The 22051-nt window shown below is 43.0% G+C and overlaps 1 protein-coding gene across 3 annotated transcripts in view; it reads left to right on the plus strand.

The window, feature by feature from the left end:
* Positions 1 to 22051, plus strand: part of LOC128107729 (ubiquitin-conjugating enzyme E2 E2) — a 307382-nt gene that overhangs the window by 232743 nt on the left and 52588 nt on the right. For all 3 annotated transcript variants that reach the window (XM_052734028.1, XM_052734027.1, XM_052734029.1), the window contains one exon: positions 479 to 611. In XM_052734028.1, coding sequence (XP_052589988.1) covers positions 479 to 611 — 133 coding nt within the window. The remainder of the gene's footprint in view (positions 1 to 478; positions 612 to 22051) is intronic.

The following is a 22051-nucleotide window of genomic DNA, read 5'->3' on the forward strand; positions in this document are numbered from 1 at the left end:
GGAGGAAGAGGTTGTGGTTGGCATGGTGCAGGGCTGGGTCTCCTGAATATGCCTGTTTCCTGGCGTCATGATGTTGTCGGTGTTCTCAGTGCTTAGAGGAGGGTTAGGCCAGCTGTTCTGCATTAGCTTTCTCACTTGGAAATTTTGTATCATGGGCCCCCAGGGCTATGTCACCCTTCTCAAGACTTCACAGATAATTTCATATTTATACAAGGCTGGTGTCCTTGGAAACTTGTTACATGGTATTTGGGTTGTGAGTGGTAAAACAGAACCTCCGGCTCTGTTGCATTGAGTAATTCCAGCATGTTTCGTTTATAGAACAATGATATTGACATGGGCAATATGATAGATAAAATTAACCTATTAACTTTATTATGTTTTATGGAATTACTCAACTGATTGTTACCATAAATATTTAATTTTAATTCCAAACTTCATGTAATTTCTAAGTATATTTCATTTGTGTGTCTTATTCCAGTGCTGGACCCAAAGGAGACAACATTTATGAATGGAGGTCAACTATACTGGGACCCCCAGGATCTGTCTATGAAGGAGGGGTCTTCTTTCTTGACATTACCTTCTCACCAGACTATCCATTTAAACCCCCTAAGGTCAGTATGATGTATTTGTCTATTTTTAGCAGTATGTGTTCTGTATGTACATACGAAATGTATGTATGGGGATGTATATCTGCTCTGCTGCTATTGGCAGCGTCCCAGGACCCATCATGCTTAGAACGAAAGAAAATGTGAGACATTAGCCCTTGCTCCTCCACCTTAGCTTCCTATCATGTCAATGCTCTTTCTCATTATCTCTCTTCTATAGCATATGATCTGATATTACAGAAAACACCATGTTTTATGGGAAAAATGGGAAAGTGGGATTGGACCCAGGTCAGGCTAGAAGCCAGACTATAGGCAGAGGAGGCATCCAAGGTGGATTTACCACATCTGCATGTCTCTGCTACCTCCGCAGCTCAGCTGCTCACATGCAGCCAAGAGAAACTGCAGCGATCCCAGGAAAAAGGGCTGGGGGCAGATCCTGGGTGAGATCCTGGGTTCAATCCCTAATGCCAAGATATGTGTGTGTACACATATATGTATTTTATATAATAGCCCATTAATGAAATGTAATTTTTTCATGCCTAACACAAGTCAACAGTACAATACAATCGGAACAGGACTTTCCTTTATTAAGATGAGGTGGTATACTTTAAGATATTTTCTCATTCATCTTCTCTGCCTCTGGCCATTAGCACTTATTCTCCATTCTGGCAGAGCCAAGACCCTGAGTTCACTGGCTGTGTCTGTTCGTCACCAGGAAAAGTCTCTTCTGCCTCTAAGTTGTAGACAAATTCTAACTGGTCTTATTAAATAAAAACCTGGAGTCAGATATCGGGGTTGAAACCTGAGAGATCAGAGGAATAGGAGAAGCCACAAGCTAACCTCACCTCACCGACACCTCAGTCTCCAAAGAGAGAGAGACCTTCTTCCTGTATACCCATACTTATATGTCTTTCTGTTCTGTTCCCTCATTTGCTCTCTCAGCACAGCTGCATCACTTCCTCTTCCTGCCCAGCTCTGTCACTTCCTGTCTATCTGTACAGATCTCCAGACCTCTATGGTTAGTACTGGGATTAAAGACGTGTGTCATCACGCTTGGCTCTGTTTCCCAGTGTGACCTTAAATTCACAGAGATCCAGACAGATCCCTGCCTCCCTAGTGCTAGGATTAAAAGTGTGTGCTACCATTTCCTGACTTCCATGTTTAATATAGTGGCTGGCTATTTCCTCTGATCCTCAGGTAAATTTTGGGGGAGACACAATACATCACCACACTGAGTTGTCTTCCCTGTAGAAAGAAATAGGCATCTGTGTTGTATGTTGGCCTTTGGCACATTTTCTATGGCCCTCCCACCTCTTTTTTATTTTTTCTTGGCTTCCTTCCTTTCATTCCATTGATGCCCAGAGAACACTGTAATGAAAAAGTAAAAAAAAAGAAAGAAAGAAAAAGAGAAAAAAAACCAGTAGCAACTCCAGTGACTTGTCAGCACTGTGCAGGGAGCAAATGTGGGTGTCAGGGTTTGAGTCGGGATGTCAACCCCAACCCCTTGTGCCTTACCACCACATTTCACAGTGCTCTTAGGCAAGCCTACAGGACTGCTGGTTTCAGCACCACCTAGTCCTTGCATTTGCAAGGTTTCCATGACAAAGCCATAGTGAATCTACTGCTTCGTTTCTCCCTTTGCTGGATGGGAGCCATTTATCCTTCCTTCTACTTTGGAAGAGCTGGTAAGTCACCTGGAGTACCTGCTGTCTTGGTGGGGGCATGAGGCCTTCCTCTGGTAGCCTCTAAGGTTAAGGTGCAGAGTACAGAAGAGAAAATGTAGTCAGGACTTGTCCTGCTCATCAGCCTGGTGTGACCTGTGCAGTGAGGTAGGCATCCCAGGTTTGCTCATCTACCTGTGTGACAACATTTTCAGATCAGGCAAAGCTAAAAGTAAGAAGTACTAAATTAGGTAAAAGAATTTAGTGTTTGAAGAGGCCTTGATGCAATGGGAGGATAAGCCAAAACTGCAGAGATGGAGGGGGCCAGAGAGATGCCACAGTAGTTAAAAGCAGTGCCTGCTCTTCCAGAGGACCCAGGTTCAACTCCCAGAATCCACATGGTGCTAACAGCTGTCTAAAACTCCAGTTCCAGGGGATGCAGCACACTCTTCTGGCCTCCATGGTGCTGCCTGCACAGACATACATCCAAGCAAAATATCCATACACATAGATAAAAATAAAACTATAGAAATAGAATTTGCCATGTCTAAGTATGTGAGAATCAGAAAGAAAAAAAAGTCATGATCAATTAAGATAGAAAGGTGAGACGTCCTTTATTGTCATATAAATAGAATTTGTGGGCTTGTAAGCTGGAATTCTTGTACCTTTAAGGAGACATTTTTAGGAATGTCGTGACTGATCTAGTCACTGTGGTAGCATCTGTTGACCTTTGGAATAGCGGGGTTGGGGAGGTGTGAGCATTCTCGGTCAGCTGACTTGGTCCTCTGGTGAGGGCCGTGTCCTAGCCTTAGTGGGGTACTCTCTGTGTAGACGTAGGAACTCAGGTGACACTGACAAGGGTTTCCAGCAGCATGGCAGCAGCAGTCTTCAGACAGTATACTCCGCACTGGACGACACAGCACCACCCTGCAGGGTTTACTGGTGAGGACAGGGCATGAAAGGAATGTGCTGTAGACAGATGTGCCAGGACCTCGGTGTGCACCAGCTCACACTTTGTCCTGGGTGTCTGAATGGGACAGAAGTAGAAGCATGAAGCTGTCGGCTACAGGAGTGTAGATGTCTGTTCTTTATGAGAAAAACCTGACCTACTTTTCAACAGTCCATTTTTGACTGACTCTTCTTCCAAGACACTGGCTTCTCTTTGTCCAGAGTGTCCAAAGAAAGCTGAATTATGCAGAATCCCTCCACTGACTGACTGGCCTGATCTGTAAGGGAAAATTGGACTTCAGCAGCTGGAACCACAATTTAAATGTTCATTTCCCAGAATCATATAGGAAACTTGAAAAAGCAAAGTGTCACCTTCTAAGTTAGCAGTTTTAGAGCTCAGTGTTGAAGGCAGATCCCTTAAAGGAGACAGCAGTTAGCTCAGAGGGGGCTTTTATTCACCTCTAAAGCACATGTTCAGGACTCTCCAGCCCCCTCTTCCCCATGCCATCCACCTTCATGGTTACCTGTACCATTCCCCTGCCTCTCTCACCTGGTGCTCCTTTTCTGCTTAACGTAACATTTCCTTGCACTCTGAAAACTGAATTATCTTTTTAGATATACATGCCGAAAATATTAGTCAAAGCATGACATGTTTTTGTTACTGTTATTGTTGCTGCAGACTCTGTTTCACCCCTTCAGTGAGAAAGACAACTTTGAGCAGAACTAACGGTATCTGAAGGTCTGGGTGGGACTGGGAGCATCTTGTCCTGCACAGGAACTTTGTGAGCATAGGGAGGGCTGCATCAGCTTGAAGACACCACGTTCCAGTACCTAGTTTTTCAAAATCAAATCATTTACTCACCAATAATATTTCTCTGTTATGGTGCCTATTGAATGGGCCTCTGTCTAGGAATAGTACATTATGACCAAAAAGGAAAGTATAATAAACTGATGGTATGTCTAAATGGTTTTTAATGTCATTTGTATTTTTTAGTGCAGAGAAATATTTTAGTGTTAGGATTCAGATATGTATCTATTTATGAAGTAAAAGTAGCTTTGTATTTTGCTGGGAATTGTATTTTCTTACTCATATTGCAAGTATTTCTATTCTCAAAATCTTTAATTTTTAATTTTGCATTTGGATATTTGTTGCAGAATAAAGTGCAATTGTAACAAGCAAAAAGAACAAATTTACCTGTAATTTAATCCCCCAGACAGACTATTCACACAGTTTCAGTATATCCCTTTGGGGATTTTTGTTCTTTTCTCATGTATGTACACATTGATATGTATCATGCTGACACACATGTACAAACTTTTATCAAAACAGTCCCTTGCCCTCCATGGCTTCATGATTATTGTAATTTCTCCAAGTGCTGCATATCCCCAATGAACATGTCACTGTATCACAATTACAGGCCCTACATAATACTTCATTGTATAAATGTACCAAAATAGAATTGGCCTCCTGTGGCTGAACACTTAGGTTCCTGTCAGTACTTGTATTATAATTGGTGATGTGGTAGCATCCTGGTAATTAGCATACTTTGTATTCTTGTACATTTATTCCCTGAGGCTAAATTTGTTGACATGAAATTTCTGGGTAGATAAGCACAGTTGTAGAGTTTTTGATAAAGGTTGACAAATTTACCCTCCAGAAAAGCTATAAGTTCACATTATGGCCATCATCATGTGACGATGGGACAGAATTTTCCTATCTGCCCTCAGGTTTGTTTTTTTAATCTCAAACAGTCTGAGATATGAAAAATGACATCCCCCAGTTGTAACGTGCATTTGCTTGACACCAGTAAGAAGTGGAATGGTTTGCATTTTCATGTGCCCTGCTCTCCATTTGTCCATTTGGTGAAAAAAAATGTCAAAGTACTATTTTCTTGAAAGTCCCATTCACATAAAACCAACAGGAAATGTAGTAACAGACTATGTTATATTCTTGTATGTATATTTTTTCTTTAAAAAAAAACACTTTGAAACTATCATGACATTCTGTCTGATGTCTTGTGTTCCAGAGACTTTAATAGCATCCATCTTAAATAAAGGATGAGGCTAGGTAACAGGTCAGACGTTTGTAGACTAGAAACAGCTTTCTCTGCTTTCCTGGGGATCTGCAAATTTTATACAAGACGAGTGAGCTTTCGGGTACATGGCAATTAAGTGTGTTTGTTATTTTTACTTGTTCAGGCAGCCTGTGCACCCAGCAGGCATGCTGTGTCAATATTCATGCCCATTACTGGAAAGTATCTTTATAGACAACAGTATATACCAGTGGAAGTCTCCAAAAAGCAATGGTAAAGTGTATACCTAGGGTATTTTTAAAACAATATTAAAATTACATATATGCACAGAAGTATTTGTATATGCAAAATTAAGAAAAATATCAAGGTATCAGTGAGATGACCCAGTGGGTAAAGGTGCTTGCCACCAAGTGTGACAACCTGAATGTGATCCCTGGGACTCACATAGTAGAAGGAGAGAAACAACTCTTACTAGTTACGTTTTTATCTCCACATATGCAGTGGTACACATGCACACGTGTGTGCATACACACACACACACACACACACACACACACACACACACACACACACACACACTAAATAAATGTTAGGGTGCAATAAAAGTTTCTAAAGAATAATATTGAAAAGCTTTTTAATACATTTCTTTTTATAAAAGTTACCAAGTACATCTTAAAATCCATCCAAGTTAATTTGGAGTGTATCTTGTTTGGAGGGAGCAGTACTCAGTGATTTCCTTTTGACATCTAACCAAGTTGCTTAATAATGGAATATGAACGAGAAAGAAAAAAAATGTTAACTATGCTAGAACAACAGAAGAGATGATTTAAGTCACTGAGGACTATGGATGGATGGATGGATGGATGGATGGATGGATGGATGGATGGATGGATGGGTAGGTAGATAGAGATATAGACGTATGGTCCTTGTTGGTTTTTGCTTTAGAGAACTGAGTGAGGAAGACTGCCTATGAAAAAGGAAGGTCATCAGTTACAGTAAGAAATGGTGCTGCCCAGCATCTGGAAGCCTGAGAGGTCTCTAACTAAAGCTGTGTCAGAAAGGAGCCGTGTACCCACCTGCTGCCTAGGTGACAGCTGCCCCATCCTTACTGCCATTGCCACTACTGTGCAAAGAAAAGGATGTGTATGCTCCTGTAATTTTCACAAAGAAACTGTAAGGCCAGCTGCCCACTCTTGGGCATAGAGAACATAGGATTGTCATGAAGGAACATGAGTTCATGTATTTTTTGAAGTTTGGCCAGGATCCGTCCCTTCTATGTATTTGAATGTCATCTTGACATCTCTATTTGAATGTCAACAGTCATCACAAAGTATTGATCAGATACCTTCACTGCACCCCAGCAGATCCCCAGTCTTCCCCCACACCACTTCCTTCCTGGCTCAGACTGAAACCTTGCAGCCATCCTTGGTTCCTCTCAGCAAACTGTCCAGGCCCAGTCCTGACTCAGTCCTCATCACCTCTCCCAAGTGACAATGTGGTCCAAACCCCATCCACTAGTCTCCTCCCCCCAATTTCTGTGGCCGCCTCTTATCTGATCTCTGCCTCTGAAAAGCCTGCCCAGATCCAGCTCCATTTAATGTTTAATCTGTGCTTTGCTTAAAACCTTTCAGTGGCTTCCAGCTTGTTGAATGAACACCAGAATCTCTGGTTCAAAGTCACCGCCCTCATTCCTGCCCAGATATCCCACACCTGCTTCTTCCATGGACCCTTACACTTGTTCTTCCTTCTTCCTGCTTTTGAATTCTCCCAGAAATGTACCTGCCTCACACCATTTACCCCTTCACTTCTATTCAAATGCCACCTCAAAGAGGCTTTCCTATGTGACAGATTCCATTGTCCTTCGTTCCCTGAAACCTTCCTACCCTGACCTTCAGATGTGACTCTTGCCCTTAGCATTTCTTGCTCATTCATTATGTATTTCATGGTCTGTTGTGTTCCCTTCCTGCAGTTCTCACCAAACTCCATATGTGCAGGATTTCTGTCACACAAAGAAATGCCTGGTAAATCAGACAGTTGATTCATTTAACTCATGCAACTCTTCAGTAAAGAAAGTGTGGATTATTTCTCCTTTGTAGATAAGAAAACCAAGGCCTTTGAAGGTTAGTGGCATGTAGGAAATGGTAGTCCAGCTGGAACCCAGCCCAATTCTAAACTGAGTTTTCCATTCCCAATATGGGTAGAGGGTAGGGTATAAATTCCTTACCTCCTTGGAGAAGTATTGATGCTTCTTTTTTTTATTTTTGTTTTTTCGAGACAGGATAACAGCCGTGGCTCTCCTGGACTCAATTTGTGAACCAGGCTGGCCTCGAACTCACGGAGATCCGCCTGCCTCTGCCTCCCGAGTGTAAGATTAAGGGCGTGCACCACCACCTAGCCTTGAGGACTGCTTCTTAAGTTCCATATTCTGGTTCAGCTCATTACGTCAGACTATTTGGAACAGCAAGGCAAGAGCTGACTCAGGGAGAAAAGACTATTTAAGAGAAAATTTGGGTGCCTGCTCTTGAATTTTGCCAGAAGCGTGGGGAAAGACTGCTAGAGAGAGGCCTCGGTGGTTAAGAGGACTTGCTGTTCTTGCAGAGGACTGGAATTCAGTTCCCAACACTCACATTGAACAGCTTCAGGGGAGCCAACATCCTCTTTTGGCCTTTGAATGGTACATATCCATAAAATTAAAAACCTTTTTCTGAAAAGGCATGGGAACCAGGCATGGTGATGCACACCATTAATCCCAGCACTGAGAGGGAGAGGTAAATGGTTCTCTGTGAACTTGAAGCCAGCCTGGTTTACAGAGTGAGTCCCAAGACAGCCAGGGCTACATAGAGAGACTCTAGCCAAAAAAGAAAAGGATGGGGGATATGAGAAAATGAGGGCTTTCCTCAAATATATTTCTAATTTGCAAAGACTGAGACATTAAATTATGTTGAATGCGTAAGTTCTGATTTCTGAATTTTTCTAGCCCTAAGCTACAAGAAAAGTAATTTCCTATTTCACAGGCTATTTTCATATTTGATTAATGTCCAAACCACTTTGCATTCTCAGTATCATGACCAGCAGAAGCACTGCTTACATTTTGTGGGTCAGTAGTACTTGGTATTGATCTGACTTCTCTCTAGGATATGGGGCAGGGTATTGTTTGGTTTTGCTTTAATTATACCTCATCTATGCTCCTTTTTTGACAAACCCTGGGAAATGTCATGTTGTCCTTTAATGTGTGAATGTTTAAATTGATGTGATGATCAAAAGTAGAACAATGTAGGTACATGGTATGTGCTGTCATCTAGTACTCAGAGGGAAGAGGCAGGAGGATCATGAGTTTGATACCAGCCTGGACTATCTATAGTGAAAGCCTGTCTCAAAAATAATAGTAATAATAATAATAAATTAATAAATATTACTGTCTTCATGCTTTTAAAATTATACACATGGTAACTATGTTGTAATACACCTTCCCACAAAGAAGACCAACACTCCAGGATTAGATGTCAGGTGTTCAACGAGTACCAGCTTTATTGCTATAAACCAAATGCCTGATGATAACAGGACATCAGCCACTTGGCTGAGAGATCGTTGCCATTTGTGTGTCTTGGAAGGATCACCTGTGTGTCTAGCTTTCTGTAGTGTGTTGCAGCTTGTAGTTTGGGAGAGGATAGCCTCCTACAAACTGCTAACTGCCGAAGCCAATGTCATCTTTTTAGACCGTGTCCACTCGGCCCCTCTGAGCCCTGAGAGCTGGTGTTGACTGTTGTAACTGCAGCATAACTGGGCTAAACTCTGCAAAGGGCCTTCTCCATGGGAAGGTCTCAGCAGGAAACAGGGAGACATTCAGGTCTGTGGGGAGTAAGTGGCTTCTCTGCCTCTGGGACTAAGAAAAGATAGCACTCACCTCTCAGAAAGGTGGTTTTCCAAGAAGAACCCCTCCTTGTGCATGACTAAAGTAACTCTTTACATTGATGTCTTCAGTGTTCCACACACAAAAGCTCGTAAGTGGCATGCTCGTTAGTCCAGGAAACATTGTTTTATGAAAGTCCCTGAGTCACAGAAAAAGGACAGTAAGATGACACTCAATGGACTGGTCTTATAAAGAGAAGCTCCTTCACTAAAACTAGGGTGAAGAAGCTTCAAAGTTGGTGTTTCCTCAACCTTGTGAAAAAGTCCCTGGGCCCTGATCAAGTCTTGGAATAGACCCTGTGTTAATGGGCTATCAGATGAAAACTTATTTTACTGTTCATTTAAGGAATGGGATAGGACACAGTATTGTACATGTAAGGGAAATCATAATACCCTCTGCCTTACAGAGCTTGGCATTTGCCTGGCTGGTTGTATGCAGTGTTAGGTTTGCTCAGGCCTGGAGATTGGGCAAGTTGAGTTCATTTCTGAAACTGCTTATCAACCCCATTGCCTAGATTTGTCCTCCCTCAGATTTGGAGCTGGGTCTCTTAATATCTGGCAGCCCTTAGAGTCTGGCTCACGCACCTCTGAGGACAGCGGGACAGAGGAAGCACATGGGTTCCAAGCTGGCCATGTGTAGATATCATACAGGTTGGCTCGTAGGAAGTAAGGAGAAACAGTCAGGAGGGGATGGTGGTGACTGTGTGCTTCAGGACTTTGGGTACATTTATACTCTAGTCTCAGTATGGCAGCAGAGACCTGCCTAATTTCCTTACAGTGTTTGTGTTTTAAAACACCTATTTTAAGGCTAATTTATAAAGACGTTCCTGAACCCTACTACTCTCAGGACCTTTACTCAGTACCAGTGACTGAGGTGCAGCCCAGGAGCGTGGAGGTGAGGGGAACACCTAGAGTTAGTGCCATGGCTGAGGCCAGAAAAGCAGTAAGGCTAAGCTGTGAGGTGTAAACAGGAGCAGTAATGTTTGAGTTCTTCGTCACCTCTATCCCGTAGGTGCCCAGCGTGTAGCTTTCCAGATGCCAAGCATGCAGAAACGGGCAAGAGGAGGCCCCTTCAGGGTAGAATTCACATCCAGGATACAATAGAAGGGGCCTTTCTCAACCTGGCCACAAAAGACATTTGAGCGTAACTATGTACTGTGGAGCAATGTCCCCTGTGATGTAGTACACATAACAGCATCCCTGGTTCCTGCCCACAGTATGCCAATATTAATTTCTTTTTGTCTCCTTGGGGACAAAGAGAAATATCTACGGTTGCCAGATGTTTCCTGAACGAGCAGTATCATGCCTGGCTAGCAACCATTGTGTTCTCAATGGCAATCCTATCTATTAGCAACTGACTCAAGACATTTGTGAGGACTCTGGGTTCTGATCTCGGTGATAAAATAGGCTATGCCTCTGAGGAACTCACTGTCACCTGCTAGGACATGTTCAGAGTGCCCAGCTAGTAGCTTGACAGGTCTGAAGTTCAGGTTAGAGATGTGAGCTCCCAATGTACACTTGAGAGTCAGTAGATAGAGACTTGGGGGTTCCTAGACTAAGGGGTGTCACCCATAGGAATGTGCTGTTGTTGACCCAAACTGAATTCTTCTGCATCTGTACATTTCCAGAATGAGTTTCCCAAAGGAAAACATGAATTACTGGAAAAACTAAGAAAGTAACATTTTCTTTTTCTCATGTTCTCAGTATTAGGAGATTAGAAAGATATTTTTCATGTGAAGTATTATTGTTGGCAGGCTTATACAAAATTACGTAAAATATCTTAGTAAAAGAATAGCTTACTGCTAATAAATTATGAAAATAACTGGATCAGGTAGATGATTCCTACAGGCTTCCAAATCATGCTTTGGTAATTTATTTATTTATTTATTTATTTATTTATTTATTTATTTTTTGGTTTTTCGAGACAGGGTTTCTCTGTGTAGCTTTGCGCCTTTCCTGGGACTCACTTGGTAGTCCAGGCTGGCCTCGAACTCACAGAGATCCGCCTAGCTCTGCCTCCCGAGTGCTGGGATTAAAGGCGTGCGCCACCACCACCCGGCGGTAATTTATTTTTAAGTTATGCCCCGCTGTTCAAATAGATCTCTGCAGAAGGGTGGACTAGATAACCTTTCTCCAGCTTTCCCTTTCAAAAACTGACACCACAGGAAGCTTAATCTTACAGACAGAAAGTAATTACAGTTCTGGGTCTATAGTTAGTAAGTACCGGGCAGGGACCCCCTGCCTCCTGAACCCGACTTGTCACCCACTAGCCATCTGAGCCAGGAGACCCTGTAGGTCACAGTGCCAGCATCTGGACTTCACAGGTCACCCCGACACACTTCTGAGGCAAGTAGAACACACATATTTGGCTTCTGTTCTAGGGAAGAATTAAGAGTTAAATAAGGGTTTTTGTTTTTTTTTGGTATTTACCAAATTGGAGACTTGTATCTATACAATGTTTGCCATGTACCTGCCCACTAACTTGCCTTTAACTCTGTCTTCAGGATATGTAAAACACCAGTATGTTAAGGAAAGAATGCATAGAATAGTATGTTCATTACAAGGTATTTTCATTTCCGTTATTTTTCTTATTTCTTTCTTCCTTGAAAATTTCCTGTTTTAGTGATTTACTTTGAAAACCGAAATATTACATTTTTAAGATAGTTTTTAAAAAGTAAAGTGTGTGCTGGCATCTAAACAGCCCAGGGCCATACAGTACTGTTAATGCTTATTGCCCCATTTGTTGGAGTCCACGGAGGTTTCCTAGCGAGAGCCCAGCTTGCTTTATTTACACAGCAGGGCCGCATCAATGGGATGACTTGACCACGTGCATGGTCACCAGCTGCCTGGATTGGTTTGCACTTGGCTGTGCTGAGGGGAGGTCTTTTGCTCCACCCTGTGGCATTCCTTTAAGAGCCCTTTGGCAGAGAAAGTCAGGGCCTGATGGATTAAGATCCAGGCCCTCCCGAGGTTATCCTGCGTTTCTATGTTTCCCTCTCCTCTAAATTTCTAGCTAATATTTCATGCTGCTCCTGCTCAAGAGTACCCTGGGGAAAAGTGGGGGTGGGATGGCCCCCCACACCCATTGCCCGTTCTGTTTTCCACATTTTCTTACTGAGTGTCCAGAAGGCTGTCATGATACTTGGATGACTGTGTGCTCTGTCACCTCGGCAGTCTCCCTGGGATGGGTAATTATTTCTGTCATCACAAGTAATGTTTCACTGGGTATCTCTGCGGGGGAGGGGGCGTGTACAAAACATATACAGGATAAAATCCTAGAACAGGAATCAGTAGGTTACTCTCCCAAGTATTAAACTAAGCAGTTGCAACATTGCTCATCAAAAATATGTTAGCCACTCCGACAGGGAGGAAAGAATGTGTATTTTAATTGCATTATTCCTACTGAGAGATGCCTTGTAGAAAGCTGTACAGCTTTAGCGCCTCATTACAGTTTCCAAACTTGTAAAACTTAGGCAACACAATTCTTCCCAACTTAGTAGATTACTGTTTTTAGTTAGTTGTAATTTGAGTTATGTAGCCCAAGCTAGCCCAGGACTTGCTGTGTAGCCGAGGATGACCTTGAACTCCTTATCCTCTTGCCCCCATCTCTATAATGCTGGGATCACAGGGGTGCTCCACCACGCCCAACTTGGACTTAGTATTTTCATAACAGAAACAGACAGTTCATATGACATGACATCATAGTGGTGAACACACAGCAGTTGGAGCTGCCTGTACAAAAGAAGATATCAGAATAAGAGGTGAACTAGATGGAAAGACATGATTCAGCAGGGGGTGATAAGAGCAGGTAATAGGCTGTGAAAATGATCTCAATGCAGTCTACTCATGTGTTATTGTAACACATAAATGTAAACATGAAAGAAGAGCCATTTCAACCGTCTGTGGGACTGCTGTGTCTTATCCACAGAACGAGTTCCTCCCCACAGGACCCAGGGCCCTGTGCAGTCTTTCAACCCACCTCACCGCACTGCTCCTTTCTGACTTCTGGAATCTTGTGCCTTCCTGACACACGTCCCATCCAGATTGATTCCCCAGTCCTCGTCCTCAGGGTTCTCTGCCCGGTGTTTCCGAACGACTTTACACAAATAGATGATCCATTGCATTTTCTTCCTACATCCTTCAGCTCAGTGAAAGCAAAACCTGTCTGTCTTGCAGAGAGTAGAGTTGATGGAACAAATGAATAGTCCTCTTTCTTGTCATAGCTGAGCATTTCTGAAATCCGTCTTTGCTCTGCTGGGTTTTTTATTCAGTAGTATTAGAATTCAGTAAGCATGTGTTCTGTGACTCATCTCACCTTGTCGTGTCTCCACTCTGCTGTTTTCTCAGAGAATTAGATATGAGCTTTCTATCTTACAAAGATGCCTGTGTATAATATAGTGGCATTCAGAAAGCCACGCAGAAAGTAATACACTTCACTTTAGAACATCAAATGGTAATACAGTTCATCTTCAAATGCTTAAAATTGTTGCAGACACTAGCATCTTACTTGGCTGTCTCAACAAGAAATTAATCCATCTTAAAGAAGTTTGAGTTTCTTTACTTCCAGCCTATTAGAAATTGGATATTCTTGGTTTCTTTAGAGTATCTAGGCAATATTTATGCAGACCATCTGCTGACACAAATTATAAACAAATAATTGGCATCTCTCAGCATAGGTTTAGATAACCCTCCATACGTAGGCAAAACTTTGCAGAACAAGATAAGAATCCAGGAAGGAAGTATTTCTTCCTGTGGATATCCCCTACAGTATAAACATGCTTAATTTCTCTACCATTTTTATAACTTCAGAGTTTGAAGCTATATCAGGAAAGCTTAATACACATGCTCATTCTCCAAGCCAGACTTAGAGTGAGCATGGGAGCTTTATCTTTGCCTCCACCTCTGTACATTGCATAACTGGTGCTTAGTTTAATTTGAACAGAAAATTACTAGAGGGAGGGACCCATATGTAGTAGAATGGAAAAACAAACTCTGTATTCATATAATGAATAGTATGTGATCGTGAAATAAAAATGAAGAAGAATTTCCAACACATGACCCTCACAAGTATGACATTCAAAGAAAGACACCATGAGATTATTGATTCATGTTATGTAGAAGTCAAGGAACAGGAAAAACTAATGGATAGAGGCAGAAAGCAGAGTGGTGGCTACCTTTAGGGTTGGTTGTGATGGGGAAGAGGCACAAGGGACTGTCGTGTTCTGGATTGCATTCTAGGCAGTGGATACTTGGCTGTGTTATCTTTGTAAAACTCCAACCCTACAGTAACTGTTCATCCGGCTTTATGTTATTCATAGCTTTGATGAGCCATTCTTTTGTGCGTCTTCCCACTGGTAAAAATGCTCAGCAATCCAGATGTGGCAATGTGTTGTGCCAGCTTCACTTACTGGGTTTGAATATCTTCACCAAAACTCATCTGAAATGTAATTCCCACGATGAGGTTTCCTGAGGGCAGAAGCTCAGTTCAGCTGTCGTGACTGAACTTCCAGGGGCAGTTAAGATGGAGAAATAGTCCCGTGGGACTAGTTCTGTCTGATGAGCTCAGATGTTCTGCCTTACTGTGGAACACTTGACACTTCGCAGAGAATGCCCATCAGCAGTAAGGCTGGCTGTCACCTGACACAGCCTCGCAAAGTCCTGGCTTCCAGAACCGAGGCAAAACAAAATCATTTTCTTTATAAATTGCTCAATCTCAGGTTTCTTGTTATCACAACAGAAAACAGGCTAAATTTTGCTGTCAGGCCCATTCCATGTCTCCCACGCTGGGATGCCTTCAGCGTGGAGAGAGTTCTGCCACAGGGTACACTCAAGGGAACCTGGCAACAGCCTGATTTGGTTTTAGATCCTATTGTTTACAGTCTCTTTGGTCATGAATAATACTTTCTCATAAAGCTTCAATTTATGACTGCCAAGCCAGACCACGTGTATTAATATTATGCCAGACTTTAGCTGCATATAAAAGCTTGACCAGAACATCAAGACGCTGCCTGTGGGTGTAAGCAAAGGCTCTGACAGCCCCAGGAGTGTAGCTGGTTCGCACAGCACCCACATTCATGGAAACTCTACATGAGACCCTGTATGTGATATGATTCAGTCCTTCAGAGGACCAAGGTCCTGATAGCATTGAAGCGCTGGTGTTCAGTGTCTCTGTCTGTCTCCTAATAGTGAAGAAGCTGTTAGAAAGGAACTGGAGTCCCACGTAGTTCAGTTTGTTGTCAGCATCTCCATGTTAGACCTTGCCGATCATAACATCATTTTTGAGGTATAAGAAATAATCTGTCTGAGAATCCTTTCTTGAGTATTGTTTAAAATCATATCGTTCTTGTTAATAAAAGAAACAGAACTTAATATAATTGAATTGAGTAGAGTTAAAAATCTTTGCTCTTTGCCATCTGATAACATTTTATTGTCATTTACCACAGAATCATTCTCTTACTTGCCTAAAAACATCTTTTGTCCTTTAAAATTTATTTCTGGATCTGTTTCAACCTATGAAATGATTCTATCATAATAATTCAAGATACTAAAAAGTAGAGAGTCCCTGTTTGGGAATAACAGCCATGTGCAACCCTGGTCCTTGTGGAACTTAGCACCATGGGAGACAGATGTGGCAGCCACTGCCCTGTGGATGTCAACACATGGAAAACTGGAGCAGACCCCCGAGTCTATTTGACGGCATCAGCAGGGTCTTGTGGGAAGATGTTAAGACCAGGGAGGAGTGTATGTTCTGTTCCGTATCACCCCCAGGAGTTAATAGAGACCCAAGTGCATAAACTGCAGAGTTCAATAACTGCCTCTTTGCTTTGCTAACCGATTGATTACTTTGAAATCAGGTTTGAAAACAAAGGGAATTATGACTTTTCTCCACAGAGCCATCTCCAGGAGTCTTACCTGCCTAAACTGTACTTACCTATAGGTACTATCAAATGAGTTCATGTTAGAAAGTGTTTGAAGTGTATTAGGGGGATCAGTAACTAACCAGCACAGGTAACTCTAACTAGAATCAAAACCCATGGTCTAGTCATGTCCACTCACTCCTAAGGCGAGACATCCTAAAATACCCACATCAAATTAATAGTTAAATACAAAGTAAATGTTACTTAGTAAATATATTCAGACATCTTACAAAGAATACCATTTATCCACTCAATAAGCTTTCACACACACACACACACACACACACACACACACACACACACACACACACACACACGTACCCTACTACATATGTGTGTAGTGCTTGGTACCATGGATATTCTAAAGCAGTGGTTCTCAACCTGTGAGTCATGACCCCTATAGAGGTCAAACAACTCTTTCATAGGGATCAAATATCAGATATCCTGCATATCAGATATTTACATTATGGTTCATAACAGTAGTAAAATTACAGTTATGGTTGGGGGCGTGAGTTCACTACAACATGAGTGTCGACTTTCACAGATCTGTCTACAAGACCTGGGATTTGAGGGCCTGAAGGAATGGGGCAGACTACAATCTAGTGCTGCAGACAACCTGACTTCAGTTTCAGTGCACTTTGTACACAAAGAAAGCATTATCCAAGGAAGGTTGTTTGAGTTCACAAAAACATGGTCAGAAAAACATGTAAATAAAGGTCAGTAAGCACATACTAAATATTAACAGAGCAGCCCTTTCCCAGAACTTTCTCAGGACAGACCAATTTAAACACAATGCCTGGCACATACTATAGATTATATCTGGGAAAGCATGAAAACAAGGCAGAGGCCGTATCCAGGTTCAGGGCACACTGAAGATTGGCTTCTATAGCTGTGTTCTGACATCCAACAAGAATAAACATGTCTTATAAATTGAATGCAAATATTTGTTGAAGGAGGCATGAAGTCACATCTAAGAACCATGCAGGAAACAAAGTACACTTGCAGTAAAGACCTTCTGCCTTGTCTCCTGGAGCCTCTCACACGGTTCCCCACGGCATTGTTCACCACGTGCCATTCCTTTGACCGTGTTCCAACACATGAGGAACTGTATTAAAGGACGCACATTAGGGAGGTTGAGAACAGCTGTTCTAAAGGAGTTTACATGCCCCGCTCTCAAATAGCATTCCGTCTATATAGGAGGAAAAAGATGAGCACACCCAGAAGTTTAAGAGTAATGTAAGAGAGGTTCAGAAGATATCGAGTGCTGTGATCTGTGCCCCCTTGAAAAGGCACACATTTGTTCCACCGTGTATCCTAAACACAGTAATCTCTTGCAGGTGGGAAGGTTGAATTCAGTGAGTTTCCACATCTAGAGCAGTGTGTATTGAGAGGTCGATTGAAGTTTAAATTGAAGTCTCAGTATATGAGATGCTGAGGTATCTGCGCATGAGAGTTCCACGTGAGAAGAGACCCAGAGAGAACAGCACACAGGCACAGAGGTGACTCTGCATGGGCATCAGGCCAACACAATGAAGAAAACTTCCTTGGCTGGTTGAAGACAGGGTTGTAGTCAACCCAAGAGTTGAGAGATAGTGGAAATTAAGACCAGAGTGTTGAAATGGCAAACTCTGAGACTGTAACAGACACTTACAGTGCTGGTGAAACACTTACCCCAAGGCAGTCAAAGGGCAGGGGTCAGACGGGCTTCCTGCTCAGCCTCGGTCCTGAGATTTGACATTGGTCTCCTCCTTTGGAAGACCAACTATCCAGCTTTTTTGATTATCACTTTTAACCTCGAACTTGGCATAATCAGTAATTGTGTAACTTATATCCCAAAATCACTTTTATAATTTTTGTAACATAAATAGTTTCAGGGGAAAAATGAATTGTTCAAGTCCATTATGTAGAATAGATTTGGAAAAGCCTTAGAGTGGATGAGTCTGTTCACTGTATGTGGATTTTTGGTTTGTGTTTGTTTGTTTCTAGACAGGGTTTCTCTGTGAAGCCCTGGTTGTCCTGGAACTCGCTCTGTAGACCAGGCTGGCCTCGAACTCAGAGACTACTCCCTGCTCGGCTTTTCTTAAATAAAAAGTTGAAAACAGGAAGCATTCCCTGCTTTCAGCACACACACTTGGAACCCTGCTGGTAGACAAGCAGCAGAGAGAGGGAAGGCCTGGAAGGACTGTAGCTAGTAGAGGGAAGACCAGGAAAGAGAAGCTAAGCGCTTCATGACTCAGAACCACTGTTATGGAGTTGGAAATATAGACTATTTGCTCCTATCAGATATAGACACTGGGAATTAGATTAATGCAGACATATTAACAACATCTGCCCTCAACTATAAAACTAAGAGAAAGACATATAAAATTATACTTCATTCACATTAGTATATGAACAAAATACATGAGTAAAACTTCAAAAGAAGTAACCAGAATGATGGTTCTTTTTAATGATGTATTTTTGTTTTATGTGTATGAATGCTTCCCTGCTTGTATGTATGTGTGCCGCATATGTGTCTGGTGCCCACAAAGGCTAGAAGAAGATACCCCAGATTCCCTGGAATTGGAGTTATAGATGGTTGTGAGCCACTGTATGGATGCTAGGAACTGAACTTGGGTCCTCTCAAGAACAGCCAGTGTTCTTTGCACTGAGGCATCTCTAGCCCCAGATTAATTAATATTTTTATGAGTGTACTGCTTATATCATCCACTCCGAAGAAACTGGTTCATTTGCACACATGGAGAGTTGAAAGTTGCCTTACCAAAATGCCACTTACACTGCTTCATGACAGAATTTCTAGGACCAAAGCTAGAGGGCAGTTTTCTTCTTCTCCTTGAGAGGCAAAAATACCAGAAAGTATGTCTGTGTAACTGTCAGAGTGTTTGCACTATTTGCTTATAAAATAATTTACAACGTATTTTTAAATTTTTATTTATTATTGATGTGTGTGATGAGTGAGTGAAGGTGTACATTCATGGCTGGGATGTCAGAGGACAACTTTGCAGCGTCAGTTCTCTACTTGGACCTTGACATAGGTTACAGGGATCGAACTTAGGTCATCAGGCTTTACAGCAAGCACCTTTCCCTGCTGAGCCATCTCACTGGCCCACGAAAGTACCTTAGAGCAGCAGCAGAGCCTTGGGCTTCTGAGGTTACGTCAGCAAGACTGCACTGTGACTGTGGACAGAATCTGCAAGGCAGAGAAGTGAGGGAGCACCCCACTTTAAGTCTGCCTCGGATAACAACTCTGTCACAAAAAAGACTGACACCAGCTGAATCCCTAACCGAAGCTCTCTTCATGGGAAGGGAGCAAATGTACAATTACAGCAACCAGCATGTGTGAAAATGGTGTTCCTGCTTCAAACTAAAGGTGTAAAGTGAAATGTGTGAGGCTGGGGTGTAGTTCAGTGGCACATGGCTGCTTAGCATGAAGCCCTGGCCCAATCCCCAGCCAGGCAATAACAGTGAAAACAGAAATAACAAACTATTGGGGGATTTATTAAGGCAGCTCTATGTAGTTAAAAGGGAGGTTTATTTTGGGGTAACTTAACAGCAAGTAAAGGGATTGGTTACAGGATCCAGGAGAGGTAAAGTGTAGTCCAGTGGTGTTCTCTGGAGAACTCTGCTGGGTCTACCATCCAGCATCCAGGATCACCAGGAACCGAGAGAGCCAGCACATCCAGATCTCGTGTCTTAAGGGTTCCCGTCTCGGCCTGCCTCAGGGGCAGGTCATAGGTAGGCGTGACAGTTACTGGAAGCCTCACTGGGGGTAGTACTTCCAGGTCAAAGCTGGAACAGCTACCTACTACAATAAACAGTAATGAAACTGTGATTATTTAAAATTTGGAGCTGGGCATGGTGAAACATGCCTTTAATTCTAGCACTCAGGAGACTGAGGCAGGTGAATCTCTGTAAGTTTGAGGCCAGCCTGGTCTGCAAAGTGAGGTCTAGGACAAACAGGGCTATGTAGAAAGACCCTGTTTAAATAAATAAATATTCATTTGCCAATATTAGGTGTATTCTTGTATTCTCTGTTCTTAACCTTTCATGAGATGACTTTTTTTTTTAAATGGGTCACTGAGGTTTTTATTTTGCACATAGAACCATTGGGAGTCTTGCCTGTGGCCACCCAGTTATCATACTAGAGGTCAGGGACTCCAAACACTACCTGGGAAGTGAGGTGACAGGAAAAATAATTTGGGCTAATCACATGATTACAGAGCTGGGATTTCCAGTAGAGCTCTCGGGAGTCAGGCATGGCTTCCATCTTCTAGGAAAGAAGTGGTAGGCATGTTGGGGAGTAATTCAGAGGCCCAGCAATCAGTGGCTGGCCTTTAGCCTCCTCTGTGACATCAGGGACAGGGTCTAAGCAGCCAGTAGTGACTGAGGGTCCCAGGGGTTGCCAGCCTGTGGTTTCTTTGGTCAGAGGATTTCTGAAGGACCTGCTGGCAAACTTAGCCTTTGTGCCGAGCTCCCCCTCAGTTTTGAGAATCGGATGGTACTTGGCCTGATACTGGTGTTGGCAAGGCATGTGCACCAGTCTTGGTGTGTCCAGTGCTTGATGTGCTCACCACCAGGTCAGCAATGAAGGAACGTCATGATGCCCCAACCATTGTACTGGGCCAGCTTGCAAGCCTTCAGAGACTGGGTCAGAGAGCCAATCTTGCTCACTTTGAGCAGGGGCAGTAGCAGGACTTCTCCCTCACAGCCTTGGCAGTCTGCTTAGGGTTGGTCTCCATGAGATCATCCTCAACCATTTGGATGCCTGTACTAGCTGTGGACTTCTACCAGGCTTCCCAGTCATCCTGGTCAAAGGGGCCTTCAATGGACACCACTACATACTTCCATGTGATAACTTATACAGGTCAGCCAGGCTGTGGGTATTTTTCCATACAACTCTCAGCCATCCCAGTGTGCCTCATCCCACCACCACCTCCTCACTCCTCCTTTTCTCCTTTAAAAAAAATATTTGCTTTATGTGTGTGCAAGAGATGGGGGCATGCATACAGCCTTGGAAAATGTAACCTTTTAGGACAGTAGTCTTATAGAAAATCCTGGGAAACGGAAAAAGTTAAACTCAAAGGCAGGCTTTAGGATTCCTAGGATGTTAATGAAGCAACCTAACTCACAAGGTGGAGATAAAGATGAGAGAAATAACTTCAGACAAGAGGAGACTATGAGAGGGCCAGAAGAGGAGGAAGAGACTTTAGCTTCAAAGAAATGTAGGTGTGGGCACGTAAATGGGAAACAACTGCTGTTCAGCCACCTTGACAAGACCTAGAATCACCTGGGGAAAGTCTAATGATGACTCAGCTAGAGCACTTTGGCCTGTGGCCATGTGTGGGGGTTGTCTTGACTGATTGCCTTGGGAAGACCCAGTCAGTTGTGGGTGGCATCATTCTGTAGTCAGAGGTCCCGAACTCCCTAAGAGTGAAGAAAACTGGCTGAGAGCAAGCCAGCAGGGATGTGTATATGCTCTTGACTGTGGTGCGATGTCATAAACTAAAGTTGTTCCGCTCATGGTTCATTGCCTGAGGGGGCACAAAGAGGTGTGTGGGAAGCAGTTGAGTTCCTGGTGTATTCTCGGAGCCAGCTGACCTGTGCTGTGGAGTGTGGGAGTAGAGAAGCGTATCATCTCCGCATGGAGCCTTGACCTGAGTCCTGTGCTTGTCTGGCTCACTGTGGTCTGTGCCTCTCTCTTCCTCTCTCATCGTCTCAGCCCAGCAGCTGCCCAGAGATGAATTGGCCATGTCCACAATCAGATATTCATTCAGTCCCAGAGCTCAATTGTGAATTGTCAGTCTCTCCCCTCTTTCTCCTGTGCACACTTCTTTCTTCTCCTTCTCTTTGTTTCTTGGTTTGATGTTTCAGGTGGTAGTATACAAAAGTTTGCATAATACTGATTATTAAGATAATATGGTGGTTTGGATGACAGTGGATGACAGGAGCCCCGGTAGGCTCCTATGTTTGAATTTGCC

This window comes from Peromyscus californicus, unplaced genomic scaffold (assembly GCF_007827085.1).
Source record: "Peromyscus californicus insignis strain IS unplaced genomic scaffold, ASM782708v3 Scaffold_12__1_contigs__length_115047231, whole genome shotgun sequence".
In the NCBI taxonomy this organism is placed as follows: domain Eukaryota; kingdom Metazoa; phylum Chordata; class Mammalia; order Rodentia; family Cricetidae; genus Peromyscus; species Peromyscus californicus.